The sequence below is a fragment of the Notolepis coatsorum genome (assembly GCF_963971535.1).
Source record: "Notolepis coatsorum genome assembly, chromosome: 14".
In the NCBI taxonomy this organism is placed as follows: Eukaryota; Metazoa; Chordata; class Actinopteri; order Aulopiformes; family Paralepididae; genus Notolepis; species Notolepis coatsorum.
This window is the reverse complement of record NC_140178.1, coordinates 46,999,515-47,022,014: the sequence shown is the minus strand read 5'-3', so window position 1 is coordinate 47,022,014 and position 22,500 is coordinate 46,999,515. Positions and strand designations below refer to the sequence as shown.

At 49.5% G+C, this 22,500-nt stretch overlaps 1 protein-coding gene across 1 annotated transcript in view; it reads right to left on the bottom strand.

Moving 5' to 3' along the window:
- LOC311239765 (myosin-10-like) overlaps nt 1–22,500 on the bottom strand; it is a 240,379-nt gene that overhangs the window by 143,055 nt on the left and 74,824 nt on the right. The window contains 1 exon segment of the mRNA XM_084328192.1: nt 13,024–13,051. Coding sequence (XP_084184318.1) covers nt 13,024–13,051 — 28 coding nt within the window.

The window sequence follows — 22,500 nt, the reverse complement described above, 5'->3', positions numbered from 1 at the left end:
ATCCATCCATCCATCCATCCATCCATCCATCCATCCATCCATCCATCCGTCTGGTCTATTTTTAACTGGAGGCCCCTGTGGTTCAGTGGCTCGTCTCCCGGATTTTCAGGCTCCACTTTTGGATGGGCTCTCCAGTAATGATAGTTCTATTCAGGCAGGGCTGTCCACAGTTCCCACAATCAGGTCGCAGTACCCAGGAACCCAGGAAGCAACTTCTCCCAATCCACAACCAGCCGGCTACACACAGCTGCATACCAGTGGCTTTAGTCTAGCTGGCTATTAGCTCCACCATACATAGAACACTGTACTGTTGTCACTGCCACACTCCAAGATTCTCTGGGAGCGCTTCGAAACACTGGATATATAGTCTACGATATAGTTCAGGCCTCTGGGCTAGTCCCACTTTAGTTTGATGTCTTCATATCTTCACAAACAGAATGTGGTAAAAAAAAAAAAATCCCCAGAGAAAGACCTCTTCGCTAAGTGTCTACCTTGTGGACGAGGTGTGAACACGTACAGGGGGTTAGAGGGTCACTTATGTGAACATCTCTCACTTTGTGAAGAAAATAAATCTGTTAGTCTCTCTCTCTCTCTCTCTTCCCTTCTCTATCACTCTCTTTTTATCGCTTTTTCACACCATGTCTCGATCTCTCCCTGTCCCTCTCTTTCTTGTGTCAGCATCATAAGTGAGAGATTCCACGGGTTGGCATTCTCACACCATATTCACACGCCGCCCATCTTGCTCTTAAGTCATGCTCAGGTTGCTGGGAACAGGGTGGAAAGAAATCCCAACCTGATCATGACATAAGAGCAAAATGGCCACAGCGTGGGAATATGGCCAATGGTATACAGACCACTCATCCAAACCAATACCTTTCAATATTATGGTTTCACTGGTTAAGTGACTGGACACTGAGGCGTTAATCAATCAATCTAGTTGATACGATGTTACAAAGTAGTATTCAGAACAAGCATGAACCCGTTCAGTCCTGCAGTGCGCCTACACTCAATTTCTCCTCCATGAGTTTTACAAGAGGCCTTGGAATGGAATGGAATGTTTGTTTAGCAGTCTCTCTTCAAACATGGCTGCCTGTAACCATTTGTAACCACTTTCGAAAACGAAAATGCCTAATTCCTGTGCGGCGGTAGAGTAAGGCCCCGTTTAGACAAGCGTTTTGTGAACAGAAACCGCAAAAGTCATCTTGCGGTTTCACTTTTAATTTTACGTTTAGACGAGCGTTTTGGAGTGGAATTCTCCGTGCAGACGACGCTGTAACGACGGAGACCCGCTGTCACACGATTGGCGCATATGTCACATGACGTGCTGTGAAGACCCGCCCTACTCTGCCTCTGATTCGCAGACTGTGGATGGGGAATGTGATTGCACCAAAGCAGAGTCACTCACAGACAGTGGATCCACTCACGTCGCGGGACAGATTCTTGTGTATTTAACCCTTTCACTGCCACACGACAGCCGGTTGTGTGATAGTAAAGGGGTAACCTTCTGTCGTGTGGCAGTGAAAGGGTTAAAAGTACTGCCAATGTAGCCTTCAGGTGATCTCCGTTGATATAAGTCAGACATACTTGCTTTGTTTACGTCTCGGCTACTGGCGCATACCTGCTACCTGTGACGTAAGCAGTACGCGCGACCACAGCCGTGACAACCCTTTCGTCATCGTTTTAACAGATTTATACGTTTTGATAGTTTAGACGAGATCGCAAAGCTTTTGCGTTTCTAGGAATTCCACCCTGGAAGGTAGTCTCACTTTTTTGCGGTTTCACCCCGTAAAAACGCCGTTTCCGTATAAACGAAAGGCACATCCGCAAAAATATTTTTGCGGATTCACCTGCTAGCGTTTCCGTCTAAACGGGGCCTAAGTAACATTGGAAATGCACAATATTGAAACAAGAGCAAGCAGTACGACACCAAATTACAAATTTCTCATATATCAACTAGGGGTGTCACAAAATCGGAAATCAACCGTAATTAGCAAAAATCTAATCGTGACCTTAAAATCAAAAGTTAAATAGCTATCAAGAGCTTGAATGGCACCTGCTGTTTGATGTGAAGAGTGCACACTGCAGTTAAAAGAAGAGCCCCTAGGAGGCAGAAGGGTTCTTTACAAGAACAGTTTCCTCACCTGCAAAAAGCCGCCAGGATTAGAATTGTCTTGATCACAGTATGATTTCACCAGTCAATTGAAAACAAACTGCATAGTTGCATACGTTATTACATTTTTAATCAATTATTTAAATTTGACCATATGGCCTTAGTGGGGGAACATTCCAGTTATATCACACTTGATACTATCTTTTTAAAGATGTTTGACACATTTGAAAATGTAAATGACAGTTATATCATACTGGTCATCGCATCTCGCTCCTGCCATTATGAGATAACTCTTATCTCCTAGCACCTACTGTGCTCATGAACAAACAATTTGCACCCATGCACCTGACCAGGCCACGCCCCAGCGTCCTCCTATAAGACGCCGGACATGGTCACACTCTACCTTCCTCTTTTTTTGTTTTCAACATGGACGCTGCAGTGCACTCCATGAACTAGTTGTTATGAAATGCAGAGAGAAATTACACAATGTTGGGTTTTCGCCGGAGATTCACCAGCCCCTGGAATCTTCTCGGCACATCCTAACAGCGCATCGGGCCTGTCCTGGGGTTTCCTTCGTCTCGTGACAACGGATCGAGGGACGTCGCGCGGCGGCTAGCTGTCGGGCTAGGTCGCGCACAGGTAGGGCCTGCGCTGCCAGGCATTAATGCTAGCATTTGTGATACTGCTCGTTGTCCCGTGAGACAGCCGAGTTGTGTATTGGCGCGAGGGGCAGGATATTTGGGAAAACATGGTCGTCATGACTCTGTTTTGGGTGTTTTCCCAGCTATCCTAGTGTGCGCGGCTAATGCTAATGCTACAATAATGGGTCTCCATTCTTGTTCCCCGCCGAGGGCTGTCTTTACTAAAAGGTCTTCCCTCCTCTTAACCATTCATGCTGACGGTCAATCTGTGTCTAATGTTGGGAGTTTTGATGGGGGCTTGTTTACCATTTTCATGGGTGGATGGGCTGAGGCCTAGGGCTGGTGTGCTTTTTGTGAATCTATGAACTGTGTGCGGGACTGGTGTTTTTCTCTGGTTTGCATTCCCTTAACATTTGTGTGTATGGGCTAGCCCATTCTGCAGTGTGTTAGTGGAGTTTTCGTTCATTTATTCATTTACCCCTTCATGGGTGCACACCACAGTGGAGGTTGCTGCATTCCTACTAGTGAGGCAGTGCTTCACTAGTAGTAGTCTTTTGTCTGCAGCCACCACTGGTGCTCAGTGCTTGTGAAGCAGGTGGCATCAGTCCTTTGCCTCTGACATGGTGGAACGGTGTCCCGCCCGGCCGACGCCATGAGGCGAGTCGGCCCGGCAGGTGGCTGGTGGGCTGTTAAAGCCTATACCGCCCCGGTCTAGAATTATCAGCGACTAGGGCGGTCAGGTGGCGTAGCGGAGATTGCGTTCGTCACCAACACCGGAGACGCTGGATTCGCCTGTTCGAATCCAGCTCACAGCTCCGGCGTTGTCACCAGCTTGGCTGGCCGCTCACACTAATACAATTGGCTGTATTAGAGGGTGGGAAAAGCTGGCGGGGTGGGTCCGGGTCATTGTAAACAGCGACTCCTACAGTTCGGTCGGGGCGCCTGCTCAGCGCGGATAGGATCTAAGGGGGGTAGTGTGATCCTTCCACACGTTACACCCTCTCAGTGAGAGTCTGCGCTGCCAGATGAAAAGAAGCGGTTGATTGGCTAGACGTGTGTCGGAGGAAGCACGTGATAGCCTCCACTCTCCCAGACCGACTGTGGGGGGTAAGTGCGCAGGGACCAGGAAAGGGATTGGGAATTGGCATAACGACTAACATTGGGATGGGAGAAAATCGGAGAAAAAAGGAGGGGGAAAAAGATAAAAAATAAATAAAAATTAGCAGCGACTAGCAACATTGTTTGAATTGCTGTTTTTTCTGTAAAAAATGGTGTCGGTGGTGGGGCCTTAGGGCCAGCCAACGTCGAAACATCGTGCAAGGTTTTGAGGTTATTAGCTTTTGACCTAGCCGCAAGCTATAACCGCAGGGAGGGCTAGGATGCTGTCAACGCTTGTTTACAGACATCTTGGTTGGATCAGTCTCCCCTTGAGGAGGAGAGACGTTTTTTTCCCTCCTCAGGGCTCCCCTCTCTGCAGAAGGACTTTGGTCTTTCCGCAGGAGCGCGAGCGGTATTTGACCTAGGCCCCACACCGCCTCACACCGCGCAGCCAGAGGTGAGGGCGCGGCCTCGCCAGCGGCTGTGGCGAGGCCCCCAACCAGCGGCCATGTTTCCCCCGCCTTAGGTACCCTGGACACAAAGACAACAGGTGATCTCAAGGCCGACAGCCTTGGCGGCCGAGGGATCGGCTACATTAGATGAGCACGCCCAAAAAAAACGTTGCCGTCTAGCTGTGTCTAGCTTGCTCTCCGGTCACTCCCCCCCCCCCCAACACCAGCGGGATAAGGGCTCTGATTTGTTTCCTTTGGCTGCGGGCCGCGTGCCTTCAATGAAGCGCAAGCGGCCCCACGTTTCGCTTCTCATGGGGACAGGGGCTGACTGTCAATGTTGTGCTGTCAAGCGGCTCCCACGCCACATGTTCTGCGTCTGTGTTTGGTGAGCCTGGTGTTGTGTCTGTCAACAACAAAGGTTGTCAGCGGGGGAGCTCGAGGCCCTTGGGGTCGCAGCGCGAGTTCCCCCAGCCCCGCCCTCGCCAGGCCGGGTATCACGTTAGTGCCTCCCACGGCCGGAAGACCAGCGGTGGTCAGGCAGGCGCGCGTGATTTGGGTGGTATTAATATCACTGCAGGGCTACGGTGTGTAGGAACCCACCCTATCGGGCAGTGTGGGGACCTCACGCCTTGCATGTCCAGCTGTAGAACAGTTCCTCAGCAATCCATGCCGGGAAGGTGTTCAGTGGGGGAGCTTTTGTCACCCAGTGTGATGTCAGCTTCCCCCGTATCAAACCGGCCCTTTCTGTCAGGGTCCCCCCTTGGGTGCGATTGCCTCGTTGGTAGTGTCAGGGTCCGATATCCCGACTCTACGAGACACCCTGCTTGCGCAGTTGGCGGGTCCAGGGTTGGCAACGCACAGCGGGTGGGACCGGGCCGCCTATCTACGGTTCCTGGCGGACCAGTGCCAAGTGGCGGCGGGTGCGCTTGGGATTATCATCACATATGGCTACAGCAGTGCCATATGTCGAGGTGGACGGAGAGAATGCTGAGGCGGGGGCTTGTGTTGCAGTTTGCGCTACCCCACCCTCCGTTTTCAGGTTTGGTACAGACCCTATTGTCAGGGTCAACAGCGGTGACAGCTCTGGCCGACGAGATCCAATCTCTGTTGGCGAAGCAAGCCATCGTCGTGGTCCCAAAGGAGGACGCGATGCGTGGCGTTTCCTCCCGTATTCTCTGGTGCCCGAGAAATCGGGGGGGGGGGGTCAAACCCATACTGGACCTATCCCATGGAAGGTTCAGAATGTTGACCGTCTCCCACCTGTTAGACGCTGTCAGGTGGGGGACTGGTTCACCTCCATAGACCTGTAGGATGCGTATTCGCATCCCGATCTTCCATCCTAGGGCTTACCTAAGCTTCCTTTGCAGGGCTTAGCGTACGGGTACCAGAGGCTGCCGTTCGGCTATTCTCTGGCTCCCCGCATCTTCACCAAGTGCGTGTAGACCAGGCCATGTGAGCGGCGCGGCGCGTGAGCGCTGCGGGGAGCGGAGCGGGCGGTTTTGACGTGAGCGACGGAGTGGGTTTTAAAATGGGTCGGCGCGACGTCCGGAGCGAGAGTTCTCCTCCGCTCCAATCCACTCCGGGCCGCTCACAGTGGTTTAACACTGATGTAATATACATGTAGTACAATGCCAAAGCAACAGATGGCGATGTACAAACATGAAGGCCATTTTCAACCAATGAGAAGGGTGAACCGTCACTCACATCCTGTTAGAAAAAGTATATGAATTGTTGTTGTCGTTAGCTTACATGCTAACGTTAATGGCAGCGACCATAGCATTGTGGCTAGGCTAGCTATCATCGCTTAGTAGAGCTATAAACAACGTTATTTAACATTGCAGAATGGGTACAATTACAATACGGCTCAATACTGCATCATCGGGGGTTACGAATTGTATTCTGCCCTGGACGACATTCTGGTCCTTGGCCGGTCAGGGTAGATCGCCAGGTCTCATACCAGGCAGGTGATGTCTCACCAGCCTGGGTTTTGCTGTAGACTGGAAGTAGAGTTAGCTCCTCTTCCCAGTCAACGGGTGGAGTACTTGGGCTTTTTCTAAGCTCAAGGTCTATATGGGCATCCCTCTCGGAGCGGCGGCGAGTGGTTGGGTTCTCGGCGCACTCGAGAGGTTCCGTCCTAGGACGGTTACGGTGCTGTCAGTGATGCGCCTGCTGCTGGGGTCCCTCTTGGCCTCCTCTTCGTGAGGAGGATGCAGAGGTGGTTTTTTCCAGTAGGGAAATGGACCCAGTGTGAGACATATGGAAGCGGCTGAAGGTTCCCATGTCAGTACTGGGGGACCTCGTCTTCTGGGGAGGGTCTGGTGCCCTCACTTGCGGGGTCGTTGTGGGCAGCAGGCTGTCACACGTCACGGTCTTCACCGACGCCTCCCTCATAGGATGGGGGGGGGACGTGTCGGGCCAACGCAGTAGGGGGCAGCTGCCATGCTACCCGGTCTGCGCTACATTCAATGTGTTGGAATTGAAGGCAGTCCTTCTGGTCCTCAAACGGCTCGACCACCTTGTGGTGGGCAAGCATGTTTTGGTCAGGACGGACAACACAACGTCAGTGTCGTATATTGTCCGACGGGGTGGAGTGCGCTCCCCCCGTCTGCACTGGGCGGCGGTCGGGCTCTGGCTATGGGTGTTCTCCATCTGCTCTGCCTGAGGGCTCTCCACATCCCCGGCAGGTGTGATGTCAAGGGGCGGTCCTCACCCTGACGAGTGGGGATTACGTCCAGACATAGTCGGGCAGGTCTGGGACCGATTCCGTGGCCGTCCGGGATTCTGTACGCTTTCCCCCCCTTACACCTGATAGCTCAGCTGTTGGGGCGGGTACGTCGGGAGCGCGGGACTTCGTCCTGGTCGCGCCAGGCCGGGGCTCAGCTGTGTGGTCCCCGGCCCTGATTCAGCTCTTGGTGGCCCCGCCGCGGCCTGTTCTGTGGTCACCGCGGGCCCTCTCTCAGGCACGCAGAACTCTGTTCTGTCTCCTGTTCTGGGGCAGCCTCTACGCTTGGCTGCTGTGTGAATCTGGTGGGGATGTGTCTTGACTATTCTGTGGTTAACGTTATCCGGTACGCGTGCGCTCCGCCCTCTACCGCAGCTTACGCTGGGGGGTGGCGTATGGTCGAGTGTGGGGGCGGAACATTGTTCAGCCACCTTCTCGTGGAACATTCCTACTTGACGCTCTGCGTCTCAAGCCTGTGGAACGTTCTCTGTCTCCGAGTGGGACCTCCAACTGGTCCTGGGCCGGTTGTCGGAGGCCCCGTTTGAGCCTCTTGAGCAGGCGCCATTGGATCTGCTGTCTTGAAGACCGCGTTCTTTTTGGCCATCACCTCCGCTGAACGCGTGGGTGAGCTGTGTGCTCTCTCGGTGCGGCCTGAGTGCCTGTCTATTCGGCCGATAGCGGTGCCACTCTGAGGCCTAATCCAGTCTTTGTGCCAAAGAATATCCGGAGCTCTTTTCGCTCCAGGGATATTGTGGTTCAGGCGTTCGTCCGCCTCCTCACGCTAGTGAGTTGGAGGCGGGCCTTCACCTGTCGTGTCCTGTCCGTGTACTGGGGGTTTACCTCAGGACTCGGGCTCTCAGGGCTTCCGTTCAACTGTTTGTTTGTTACGGTGGCCCTTGCGCAGGTGAGGAGCTGTCCGAGCAGCACCTGTCACATTGGTTGTGCGGGGGGCGTTGCCTTTTGCTGCGTGTTGGCTGGACAGGTCCCCCCTCGGGCTGCTGCCCTGTTAGGGGGGGCCTCGGTGGAGGACATCTGTGCTGCGGCCTCCTGGTCCTCCCCGGGTCCCTTCGTTACGTTTTCCCTCGTGGACATGACTGGGGGTTCTGTCTCCCAGGCGGTTCTGAGGTCTGGGACCTCTCCTGCGTCCCGCCTTCGGTGGGCTAGCAGGGGTCTCTGGTTCCCCATTTTTCGCACTTGGTGGAGTTGACTGCCTTCCCCCCTTCGTTAGGACGGGCGGGTGGACGGGACTCCCCTCCTCCCTGGTAGTGGGGCTTACGGGCCCTCAGGGGGTACACTTGTCGGGTCACACGTCTGCTCTGCCCCATATCTCATAATGGCAGGAGCGAGACGCGATGACCAGTATGATATATAACGAAAGGTTATCCTATAACCTAGTTATATGAATACTGGCAGAGCGTCTCGCTCTCAGCGCCCTGAGGTCCCTTGGTTGGGTTTTCAATGTTGGAAACTTTTTTTTCCGAGGAAGGTAGAGTGTGACCATGTCCGGCGTCTTATAGGAGGACGCTGGGACATGGCCTATTCAGGTGCATGGGTGTAAATTGTTTGTTCATGAGCACAGTAGGTGCTAGGAGATAAGAGTTATCTCATAATGGCAGGAGCGAGACGCTCTGCCAGTATTCATATAACTAGGTTATAGGATAACCTTTCGTTTTCAGGGAATGAAACCAATGATCTGTTGATCTTTACAAATCAAATAGAATTGTGACCTTAAAATCTAAAGTCAAATCGAATCGTCGATTCAGAGAATCGTGACACCCTTAATATCAACACATACAGTAGCAACTGTTGTCTCTTCCAACATGGAGGACAAATTGGCATTTACAAACACTTGAAAGGCCACTATAGGGAGGTGTAGTGGTTACGTCATTGCCGTTTTTCGTGTTACACCCTCTGTCCAACGCAATGTATTTCCCCATTGCCCATTTCTAAATCGTCCCGTTTAAAACAAATCAAGCATTAACATTTGCATGGTGTACCTTTCTGTGCTTATTCATCCACAATCTATAGCTCAACATGAAAATATTCGCAATTAATCATAAAAAAAATCGCCACATTTTATTTCAACCAAAAATGCTTAAACAATAATGTTAGTGATAGAAGGGAACTAATTTTGTGCAAAAATGGAAAGCTTTTCAATTTCCATGCGGCAGAATTGTTACAATAGCCGATAATCCATTTTCCCAATGATAAATCCCTATACGTGTGGAACAACCAGTGACGTCAGACTACACCTCCCTATTCTGTTTGCTCTCAATGCCCTCTATCATGCCTTGTCTACCGTCCATGAGTGAGTGACAGAGGATTTACGGCTGATAGCGGCACACAGGAGCGCTGTAGGAAAAACTGAGATTACTTCTATCACTTCCCCCAGAATGCTTTCAAGGCAGGTTGAAAATAGCTCTGTGAGGCCATGTGACACTCTGCCACTGAGGTCTAAGCACTCGCCTACCACCGCAGAGATCCTGATTCAACTGCGACAGTCTTCCCTACGAACACAATTGTCAGTTTTCAGCAGCTGTAAAGAGTCCTGGCCATCGCAACAGTGACTCCTACTGGTCGGTCGGGGTGCCTGTTCAGCAGGGAGGGGACCTGGGGGAGAGAGTGGGAACCTCCCCACAGGTTACGCTCTCCCAGTGAAACTCGCTAGCTGTCGAAAAGAAGTAGCTGGCGACTCCGCGTGTATCGGAGGAGGCGTGTGGTCGTCTACACACCCTCCCCAGACTGGCAGTTGGTATAACGACTAAAATAAGAAACGTCCCTCTGAATCTATCTATGGCGGACATTTCATGTTCCTACCCACTGGGCACAAAATGGTGTACATGAACAACAACCCTTACCAATGAAATATTTTTTGTTGTGGTGGCAGCTAGTCTAGACATGAGGGTAATCCACCCACGCGCATTCAATGGTTGGTGAAACGCTGCTGCTTACAGACACAGCGCCCACCTGAACCAACAGGGGGCATAGTTATCTTGAGTACTCCTGAATGCAGGGGCAGATTATGCAACAGCTCCATTCACCAGTACCAGAGAGAGAGAGAGAGAGAGAGAGAGAGAGAGGGGGGGGGGGGGGAGAGAAAGAGAGTGGTATGCACCGCCATAGAGGGCTTAGGCACGGCACCAAACCACACGCCCCATAGCGCTGCGGATCAAGATGCTGCAAAGAGCAACTTCCACATTTTTTTTTTTTTTTTTTAAACCAGTCTTAAAGTAAAGATCTGGCAGGAGCAGGGGAGCAGAGAGGAGGAGCAGGGAGAGGAGGAGAGGAGGAGCAGGGAGAGGAGGAGCAGGGAGAGGAGGAGCATGGGAGCAGGGAGAGGAGGAGCAGGGGAGCAGGGAGAGGAGGAGCAGGGAGAGGAGGAGCAGGGAAGCAGGGAGAGGAGGAGCAGGGAGAGGAGGAGCAGGGGAGCAGGGAGAGGAGGAGCAGGGAAGCAGGGAGAGGAGGAGCAGGGGAGCAGGGAGAGGAGGAGCAGGGGATCAGGGAGAGGAGGAGCAGGGAGAGGAGAGGAGGAGCAGGGAGCAAGGAGAGGAGGAGCAGGGAAGCAGGGAGAGGAGGAGCAGGGGAGCAGGGAGAGGAGGAGCAGGGGATCAGGGAGAGGAGGAGCAGGGAGAGGAGAGGAGGAGCAGGGAGCAAGGAGAGGAGGAGCAGGGAAGCAGGGAGAGGAGGAGCAGGGGAGCAGGGAGAGGAGGAGCAGGGGATCAGGGAGAGGAGGAGCAGGGAGAGGAGGAGCAGGGAAGCAGGGAGAGGGGGAGCAGGGAGAGGAGGAGCAGGGGAGCAGGGAGAGGAGAGGAGGAGCAGGGGGAGGATGAGCAGGGGAGCAGGGAGAGGAGGAGCAGGAGAGGAGAGGAGGAGCAGGGAGAGGAGGAGCAGGAGAGGAGGAGCAGGATGAGGGGAGCAGGAGAGCAGGAGAGGAGGAACAGGATGAGGGGAGCAGGAGAGGAGGAGCAGGAGAGGAGGAGCAGAAATAGTTCAGACTTAAGACTCTGTGGCTCACTGTGACCAAAGAGCCGGAAACCAAACTAATCCAGGGAAGATTGTTCAAAATGAGGGTGAGAGATGCTTAATCCTCTGAGTGTTGTTAGAACTCTACGTGAACTCTAAATACTCGTAAAGTGTTTCTAGGAACTCTAAATGAACCCTGCATGCTCGGAATTCAAACCCAGTTCAATTCCAGTTCACTTTAAGGAACATTTACACAGGGGGGGGAAAACGTCTAATAGACTTCTATTAGAGCCAGACTGTCCGCATCCCAAGACAGGTGCACTTTCCAATAGAACATTCATCTGTCCCAATGGAGAAATTACCTCAAAGGACAACCAGACAAAAGAGTGGAGAGATAGATAAGAAGAGAGGAGATGTAGAAGAGAGGTAGGGGAGAGGTAGAAGAGAGGTGGAAGGGAGGAGGGAGAGGGAGAGAGAGAGAGGTAGAGGAGAGAGAGGTGGAAGAGAGGAGAGGAAGAGGAGAGATAGATGAGGGGGAGGTAGAGGGGAGAGAGAGATAGAGGGGAGAGGTAGAGGAGGTAGAGAAGAGAGAGGTAGAGGGGAGGAGAGAGAGGTAGATAGAGGTGGGGAAATGTTGAGGAGAGGAGAGAAGAAGAGAGAAAGGTAGAGGAGAGGAGAGAGAGAGGAGGGGCGAGGTAGAGAGATAGAGGAGAGCAGAGATAGAGGAGAGGAGAGGAGAGGAGAGGAGAGGAGAGGAGAGGAGAGGAGAGGAGAGGAGAGGAGAGGAGAGGAGAGGAGAGGAGAGGAGAGGCAGGTTTATAAGATGGTGATTCAGGGTACATTCCAAAGGTTTATAGATGTGTGCTCACGTCTCTTCCTCATGTCTCATCCTTGATTCCTCAGTGAAACATCACAGGGAAATGAGGAAGGAATGCGAGGAGAGGAGGCGGAGGAAACTGTATTAGAAGAAATGGAACGTGCCATTTTTAAGTGACATTTGTGGGAGATGCTTTATACATCTAGCAGCCTATGTCAGAGATCTTGGGAAAACATTCCAGCATGAGGATACACAGATGCTTGTATCCTCTGCTGGAGGAGACGAGTGGGGAAACCTCAGGCTTCCTCTGTGTGTTTCCTACGGCTTTGGAACAACCTTAAAGATGGCGGCAATCTTTCAGATTACAGGTCACAGAGGAATCAAGGGATGGAGGACAAAGGAAGGGAATCTTTGGAATGCACCCTCAGGATCAGGATTGTGGGTTTAAGGGAAAAATGCCTAGTGATGAAATGGGCTAATTAATATGTGATCAGGTGTATTGGGAATAATTCAACATCAGGTAAAATAAAGGACCATGCCTCTGCTGATAATATATGTATAGGTGGGACTCGATTAAAGATTTTTATCGAATTAATTTGAGACTTTATAGTTAATTAATCGAAATTTATCACATTTTAATCGCATATTGATATTTGATGCGAAAAGCAACATTTTTCAATTCAAATGAATTTTGGTATACGAGTGAATCAATTAATATACATTATACATACGTTTAAGCAGCAAAATCCTGTATTAGCTACTACACAGACCAACTTTTAACAAAGTGCAGCAATTTTTGGAATAATATATAGCGCAAAGGACCTTTTGTAAACTCAAGCACTTTCGAGGTAAAAGTAAAACGCAGTACTTTCAAGTACATTCCAGAACAGTTGACCATTGAAAAATAAAAACTCTTGATTGATCTAAATTTCAAACCAGACTAAGAAAAAAATTATTTGCGATTTATTATACTTTATACTTATAGCACATGCATGAGTCTGGTCTCCTTTGAAAGGTAACATTCTTACACAATAAAGAAAAATCATCATGCGATTAAATGTAGTTCTGTAGTTAATTCATCGAAATTACTGTACTGTATGTATAGCCAAATGTACTGTGCTAAACTCAGCAGCAAATGTCTACTGTGTCTCCCTCAGGAATAAAGATATGTGAGGGATGAGAGAAAATGGTCAAGTAGGAGAACAAGAGCTGTAACTCACGTGCAAAGGATTGATTGGTCCTCGCGATCTGTGGAGAACAAAACAGAAAGACAAGCATCAGCATCTTCTCCTCCTCTCCCGTCAGGCTTTGCCCTTCAATCACAACAAAACAACTGACCTATCTCAAACCCCGCCCTCTTTCCTCGATCACAACTGTTGTAAACAACTGTGAAAACTCAACTCTAAAGAGGTTCAGCTGGTTGGACCATGGCTTGACTTGACTTTATTTTGACAATATTATATAAATAACATGCGACAGAAGCACAGTCTGGAATACTGCCAAGGATAGACACAAAAACGCTTATTTCCATTGTGGTCCTTGTAGGGGGGGGGGGGAACGAAGTGTTCAGACATGCATCATACAGACATCGTAAAGACACATGACATCACAACACATCACATGGACATAACATAGACACATAAAAACCAGTGCTGTCAGGCGATTAATTTTTTTTTGCTAATTAATTACAGGATTTGTAATTAATTAATCGAATTAATCGCATTTTAATCTCATAACCATTTTAGGCCTGATATTCTATATTCTATAATCATATTTCAAATTGCATGTGTCCGGATGGCAGAATTCAGTACTGTATCTACAAAACCTTCTGTTTAATCATCTCCATTTATAATATGGTGTTATACAGTTGCACAGGTAAGATGTGACATTACTTTAACCTATACAGTTGCACAGGTAAGATGTGACATTACTTTAACCTATACAGTTGCACAGGTAAGATGTGACATTACTTTAACCTATACAGTTGCACAGGTAAGATGTGACAGCACTTTAACCTATAGGGAGGTGTAGTGGTTACGTAATTGGTGTGTCCTGCGCAGTTCTTTTTTAACGACAAATTAAAAACGTTATAACTAACTTTATTTCAACCAAAAATGCTCAAACTAAAATGGAAAGCTTGCCAATGTTCATGAGGCAGAATTATTACAATAGCCGATAACACATTTTCCCAATGATAAATCCCTATACGGGTGGACCTGTGAGGTTCGCCTCTTCCCTGGACCTTTAATTCCTGTTCCCTGGACCTTTTATTCCCTGTCTCCTCACCTCACCAGCCCCCACCCTCGCGTTGTCGTTGTTTATTTATTGCATTCCCTGCCTCGCTCCGTTCCTTTAAGGTACTGTGAGGATTATGTGTTTGATTGGTCCGTGCCGAACACACACTTCTAAGTCAAGTATCAATTACCATCACGCACCTGATGTGTGTTCTAATTAGCGCCCCAGTGGGCTTTAAATACCTCGATCTCCCCCCCCAGTCCTCGTCGGGTCGTTCTCTATCTGTAGGCTCCTACGGGAGATTCTCTCTATTCCTTATCCGTATCTTATCGGTATCTGTATGCTGGTTCTTCTCCGGCGTGAGACGAGGTGCCAGCCATCGCCACCTGTCGCCGTTTGCCAGGAGTGGGACACAGCCGATGCGCTCTCTAATTCTCTACGGGAGGTTTCCAGTGTTCCACCCCAGACGCGCATCGCTTCCTAATACTCTACGGGAGGATGCGTCTCTCCAAGCCGACGCGCACCACTCCAGACGTGCTACTACTCCAGGCGCGCTACTACTCCAGACGCACATCGATCCCTATCCTACGGGGGGATGCGCGCTCTTCAAGCCGACGCGCACCACTCCAGACGTCTAGCCGGCGCGCTACTACTCCAGACGCACATCGCTCCCTATCCTACGGGGGGATGCGCGCTCTCCAAGCCGACGCGCCCCACTCCAGACGCGCATCGCTTCCTAATACTCTACGGGAGGATGCGTCTCTCCGAGCCGGCGCGCTCTTCTAGCCGACGCGCTACTACTCCAGACGTGCTACTACTCCAGACGCGCTACTACTCCAGACGCGCTACTACTCCAGACGCGCTACTACTCCAGACGCGCTCCACTCCAGACCCCTGAGCCGGCGCGCTCTTGCGCGCTCTCCAAGCCGACGCGCCCCACTCCAGACGCGCATCGCTTCCTAATACTCTACGGGAGCCGGCGCGCTCTTCTAGCCGACGCGCTACTACTCCAGACGTGCTACTACTCCAGACGCGCTACTACTCCAGACGCGCTACTACTCCAGACGCGCTACTACTCCAGACGCGCTCCACTCCAGACCCCCAAGCCGGCGCGCTCTTCTAGCCGGCGCGCTACTACTCCAGACGCGTTCCTACTCCAGACGCGTTCCTACTCCAGACGCGCATCGCTTCCTAATTCTCTACGGGAGGATGCGTCTCTCCGAGCCGGCGCGCTCTCCGAACCGGCGCGCTCTTCAAGCCGACGTGCCCCACTCCAGACGTCTAGCCGGCACGCTACTACTCCAGACGCGCATCGCTTCCTAATCCTCTACGGGAGGATGCGTCTCTCCGAGCCGGCGCGCTCTCCGAGCCGGCGCGCTCTTCTCCAGACGCGCTCCACTCCAGACCCCAGAGCCGGCGCGCTCTTCTAGCCGGCGCGCTACTACTCCAGACGCGCTCCTTCCCCAGACTCGCTCCACTCCAGACCCCCGAGCCGGCGCGCTCTTCTAGCCGGCGCGCTACTCCTCCAGACGCGCTACTTCTCCAGACGCGCTCCACTCCAGACCCCCGAGCCGGCGCGCTCTTCAAGCCGACGCGCTCCACTCCAGACGTCTAGCCTGCGCGCTCCTACTCCATCCCTGTAAGCAGCTCTGGCCCTCGCCCTGTCCAAGGCCTTAACCCTGTTTTCTCTGTCCCTGTCTCCAGCCCGCCTCCCCGGGCCTCTGTCCCTGTTCCCCTCTCCAGTGCCCCTGTTCCTGCCCTGTCCTTTGCCCTGGGCCTGTCCTTTAGCCTTAGCCCCTTAGCCTGCTCGCCTCTTAAAGGCACAGTGCCAATTTCCCCTATTTCTTGTTTCCAGTATTTTGTGTTCTCCCTTAAAGGGACAGTGCCGCTTTTTTGTTGTATTCAATAAATGCCCTGTTCTTGGCTTACTCTCATACCTGTCTTGTGTTGTGCAATTGGGGTCGGTTACAAACCATAACAGGACCGCGCGGGAAACTAAAGTGATGTCAGACTACACCTCCCTATACAGGCTCAGTATAGTAGAGTGAAGTGAATAGATTAGGGTTTTCAACCTTTTCTGTGTCAAGGACATCCAAATTAATACCTACTCGTGTTGTGGTGCTCATTTGATAAGATTTTGTCTCACGGATGAACCCCCATCTGAAAAATCTTCAACTCGTGCAAAATGCGGCTGCACGGATACTAACTAGAACTAGAAAATTTGATCACATCACACCAGTTTTGTCCGCCCTACACTGGCTTCCTATCCAAGCCCGATCTGACTTTAAAGTGCTACTCCTCACCTACAAAATTTTAAATGGGCTTGCACCGCTCTATCTATCCGATCTCATCTCCCGATACTCGCCCGCTCGTGCTCTGCGCTCACAAAATGCGGGGCTTCTATCGATCCCTAGGGTTAAAAAGAAATCCGCCGGCCACAGAGCCTTTGTCTACCGCGCTCCCTACCTGTGGAACAAATTACCTGCCGTCATCAGGGGCGCCTGCTCTGTCGAAGCTTTTAAATCCCTGCTTAAGACTCATCTTTTCTCTCTCTCCTTCAACCTAGCCTGATCTTACCTGGTCGGGGACTGACCTTTAGATTAATCTGTCTAGTTTAGTTAGGGTACAGGGTACTACATGGTACTACAGTGTACTACATGGTACTACATGGCACTACAGGGTACTACATGGTACTACATGGCTCTACATGGTACTACATGGCACTACATGGCACTACAGGGTACTACATGGTACTACATGGTACTACAGGGCACTACAGGGTACTACATGGCACTACAGGGTACTACAGGGTACTACATGGTACTACAGGGTACTACATGGCACTACAGGGTACTACATGGTACTACATGGCACTACAGGGTACTACATGTGTGCTCTTTTGCAGCACCACAAACATGGGAACTCTCTAACTCTTTCCCTCCCCCCCCCCCCCCCCCCCCCCTTCCCTCCCCCATCTCTCTGAGTGCCCGTCTCCTGGCGCTGACTAAGGTGATGGATGCCTCGGGGTCTTGGCCAAGATTGTAGTGACTGCTCTACATGCACCTCCGAGGCCTTGGATCAGTTATTTACCGTCGTCTGTCCGTGGTCCTGTCAACTGATTAACAGTATTAACAGACTGTTAACAGATTAACAGTCAACGCGGTTTCATTGCTGGGTTAAGTACTTCTATTCTATTCACATAATATGCTTACTTCATATATCTACTCCATTCACATATATGCTTACCACTTGTATCTATTGCTATGTCCGCCCACTACAATCACATGAGCTGTCTAACGCCTGTCCCGTCTCCCTGTCCCCCTATGACTTGCTGTCCTGGAGTGCTGACCGGAGTGTCGGACGTCCCGTGATGAAGGCCGGGAGGTTGCGACCCCCTCTGCGTGCCCCCCTGTCTCCGGAGGTCTCGTAGTGGTGACCGGAGTGCCGGACGTCCCGCGATGATGTCGGGGAGTTCGCGACCCTCTCTGCGTCGCCCCCTATCTCCCTGTCTCCGGCTGTCCCTGAGCAATGACCGGAGTGTTGAATGTCCCGTGACTAAGACGGGGAGGATGTGACCCTCTTTGCGCCGCCCCTGTGCCTCAAATAGATCCGCTATCAGCTCTATCTTTAATCTTTCAAATTGTTCAGTTGCTATCGCTATTAGCTCTATCTTTAATTTTTCAAAATGTTCAGTTGCTATTGCATGCACTCATCTGTGTTTCACTACACACATGAGTGCATGCTTACCAACTGTCCGTCTGCAACACTACTATCACCAACATCTAAGAAGGGAGATCCCCCCTTGAATGGCCCTTCTAAGGTTTCTCTCCTCCACACTGCCTGTGGAGCTTTTTTCCCTATTGTTAGGTTTTAGTGAGTTTTTCCTTACCTTCGCGTGGGGTATGTCTGGGAGTGCTTGCATTCTTTCATTCTTTCATTTATTTGCATTCATCTAAACATTTTTGGACCTTATGGTGTTCTTGTTCTGTTCTTGACTTATTGTTATGTTTTCTTCTTGACTTGTTTAAAGAAGACCTGTACGGCCCATGGGGACATTAACGTGTGTTGTCGGGCCTTATAAATAAATTTGATTTGATTTGATTTGATTTGAGAAGATTTTTGTTGTTAGATATGATTTAGTCTAGAATGCCCTAGCTGTCTATACTGTAGTTGAGGAAGAAAGTAAAACATATGATCAGAATAATCCCTCATTCTCTAATTAGGCTAACTTCTAGATAATGAAATAGTCCCCTCAAGGACCCCACATTGAGGACCATTGTGTTACAGCATGTAGGAATCAAAAGAAGCAGCAGCAGCACATGTGTACTAGCATACAATTTGTTTTTAATTTAAAGGTAGAATCTGTAATGCCGTCAAACAGCGACCTCTTGGTAAAGTAAACACCTATTTGGTACTGCACTTTATTTTGGTGTGATGTGTGGGTTGGAGTTGAGTGGGGATAGGGGGGAGCGGTTGCTACTGCTGGCTACACCTCAGGCTCTGCCAAGAGAGGTCTGGAGAAAACTACAGTTTAATGAGTTACTAAACAAACTGGAATACATTTGTGGGACTGTTTTGCCTAGTGGTTGCTATTTAACGGCATTACAGATTCTACCTTTAACCCTTTCACTGCGACAATGCAGGTTAACCCGTTCACTTCCACACGACAAAGGGTTAACCCTTTCACTACCACACTACAGAAGGATAACCCTTTCACTACCACACTACAGACGGTTAACCATCTGTAGTGTGGTAGTGAAAGGTTAACCTTCTGTAGTGTGGTAGTGAAAGGTTAACCTTCTGTAGTGTGGTAGTGAAAGGTTAACCTTCTGTAGTGTGGTAGTGAAAGGGTTAAATACCAATGTTTTGGCGGAGCAGGGCATCTTTAACAGAGCAGAGTAATGTGTCCTGGTGAAGCATCTGTGCTCCAACAAAGAAGGCCTGGTCTGGGTGCAGTGGACCACAGTGGTAACATTGTGGATACAGCACAGTACCATACTGTGTAACATTATCAACCTTTAAACATTTCTTTGTTTAGGTTAGGACACAAAGCACAAGTTGAGCATAACTGCATCAAAAGGTCTGACCAATGAGTAGAATTCCCTTCAACCTGCAAGTCTGCAGTGCTGCCTTGCAAAGCCATGCTGTTGCACCCGCCATATAACCAGTGATGTACCTGAACGCGTTCAATGAACGATCGTTCGTGAACGCGTTCGTATTTTGGGCGAACGTGAACTGAACGGATGTTTTTTCCGCTAGATGAATGTAATTGAGAACGCGTTCATTCTCAGCGCTGTATAACAGCGTTCAAAAGTGCGTTCATTCTCAGCACTATATTATAACGGCGTTCAAAAGTGTGCCAGATTTCATATGCCTTTCAGCCGAAAACCCAGTTAAAACACACCGTAAACAGGCTTTAAAATAATGCGGAAAATCTGGCAACCGCTCTGGGCGGGGCTTCGGGGAGTCTGGTAGTAGAGCAGCAGCACTCGCACTTTTAGAAGGCTCTGCACTCGCTCAGAGTCAGACTCTACGACGTCGGTGTATGAGCATTTAAAAGAGTTTTAGTTAAAGTCAGTAAATGTTTTGCACTTTGAATATTGAACTTTGAGGTACAACCTTAGTTTCATACCTCAGCCTGGTTCCTACCTCGTGTAGTGTTAGTACAGAGTTATGTCGGCACATGTTTATATGTTTGCACAATGACTACACTTTTGGTACTTTAAGTATATTTAGATTATTATACTTAATAAAGACCATTCAAGCAGCACGTTTTTCCTCATGTTTTTGAAAATATACTGTAGAGATGAAAGCTGCAGCTGCTACTAGTGTGGACTGAATGGGCGGCAGCAAAGCGTTATGGAAATGCCAGTATTCTGTGGTTCTATTATGGGTTGTGGCAATAAATTTGACAAATAATAGCTTGCAGCAACGTATTGAAAAAAGAACTATAAACTATAAATTAGTTCATTTTTGAAACCATGAACTTTAGTTCAAATTCTTTTATTATGAACTATGAACTGAACTAGATCATTTAAAAATGTGTGAACTGTGAACTGAACTAGTTCATGTAGAAAGTGAACTTTCCCAACACTGCATATAACAACAAAACAGCTAACCTACTCTACCTTTAATTCCAGAGACATTTAGGCCTCTAGGTCCAGATGACCAACTTGGGATATTGGCCACAGATTCCAGTGACCTTTCACCTTTATCCTGCTGCAGTGCAGACTATTAAAAACTACAAAGAACCACAATCCACAGGGAACTGACCTGCTTTAGACTACAGAAGCTCTGGGCTTCTCGCCACAGCATGCCCCAATTGTATATTCCCACTGGTAACCAATATCTTCAATGTCATAGGACTCTCCATCTGGTTAGATACGGTAACACCTGCCAATTTGGCAGTTTCATGTGCCTAATAAATGTGTGTGTGTGCGTGTGAGAGTGCATACATACACACACACACACACACACACACACACACACCCACACCCACACCCACACACACACACACACACACACACACACACACACACACACACACACACACCAGTCAGATGGAACGGCTGTATTGTGACTGTGAGAGTTAGTCCCTGTCTGTGTCAACTAGGGCTGTCCCCGACTAAGGATTTGGATGGTCGACTATGATTGGCCAAAATTTGCCGTTAGTCGACTATTGGTAAAAAAAAATAAAAATAAGAGTATAATATATATATATATATATATTTATTTTTTTATCATTCCATTTGGGCTGTGGGGCCCGGGGGGTGCTTAATGTCTGAAGGTGTCGACTGAAGGCTTCTTGTCCTCTGCAAAAGCATGCAATTGGTCCACTGATGGATACATCTTGATATTTGTCTAGTCTAGTGTGTTCATTAGATGGGTGAAATCCTCTTTCAGTGCCTCTGTGCCTGTTTTCGTAGGCAGTTAGGGGGCTTTCTCACTGCCATTCGGGGTCGAATCAGCTCCGCTCCATCCTCGTTCCGTCCTTGGGTGCGTACTTCCCCCCTCCCTCTCCCCCCTCTAGTTTGCGTACACACTGCAGTCTTGGTGCGCTCTGGGTTTTATTTACGGTTTGCATTTTGAGCGTGTAAGCTGCCGTAGCGATGATGTCACGCTCTAACGTCAACACAGGAAGAGTTTAACATACGGTGGTGGAAACTGGATGCTGATATAAAGAAACAAATAACCAATACATATGAAGTTATGTAGAGAGAGAGAGAGAGAGAGAGAGAGAGAGAGAGAGAGAGAGAGAGAGAGAGAGAGAGAGACAGACAGACAGACAGACAGACAGACAGACAGACAGACAGACAGACAGACAGACAGACAGACAGACAGACAGACAGACAGACAGAAAAAGAGACAGACAGAGAGAGACAGACAGACAGAAAAAGAGACAGACAGAGAGAGACAGACACAGAGAGAGAGAAACCGACAGAGAGAGAAAGAGAGAGACAGACAGAGAGACAGACAGACAGAGAAAGAGAGAGACAAAGAGAGAGATAAACAGAGACAGACAGAGAGACAGACAGAGAAAGAGAGAGACAGAGAGAGAGAGACAGATAAACAGAGACAGAAAGAGAGACAGATAAACAGAGACAGAAAGAGAGACAGAGAGAGAGAGAGAGAGAGAGAGAGAGAGAGAGAGAGAGAGAGACAGATAAACAGAGACAGAAAGAGAGACAGAGAGAGAGAGACAGATAAACAGAGACAGAAAGAGAGAGAGAGAGAGAGAGAGAGAGAGAGAGAGAGAGAGAGAGAGAGAGAGAGAGAGAGAGAGAGAGCGAGAGAGAGAGAGTGTGTGTGTGTGTGTGTGTGTGTGTGTGTGTGTGTGTGTGTGTGTGTGTGTGTGTGTGTTTTTCACCACAGCAGCGGCCTACAAATAGCTGATGCTTATCAGAACCACTTAATGTCAATTTTCATTTGGATGGTGCATTTGTAGAAGCTGGTCTAAGTTGGAAACGGTATTTTTATTTCACAAAATAGTCATTTTTGTCCTTTGTCCATATTTTTTATGAACCATTCTGTGGTGTCATTAATTTACCAGTGACTTATATGAAAGAAAAAGGATGATAATATGACAGATACAGATGACTCCCCATTCTAAGAGACAGGGATCTAGTCTTGTTGGGCCCCGTTATCAAGATGGTGGTAGAATGAACAGACTTCTCTTTAGAGACCCTTTGACTGGGTCTCTCAATTCATGGGGCCTCATCCTTCGAAGGACGTGGTCTACAAAGGTCCTTTATAGACCGTGAAGGCCGAACCGAGCGTAGTTAAATGAGACGGTCTGGTCTACGGAGGAGACTGAGGTTGATGCATGCTGCCCAGTTAAAAGGAGGAATCCTCTTGGTGCCAAAATTGTCACGGATCGGGGAAGCCCTTGCGTCACGGCACACATTTATGGATGGACCCATACAGTATATGGATCAAGAGAGGCTCAAAATGGCAGACAGCAT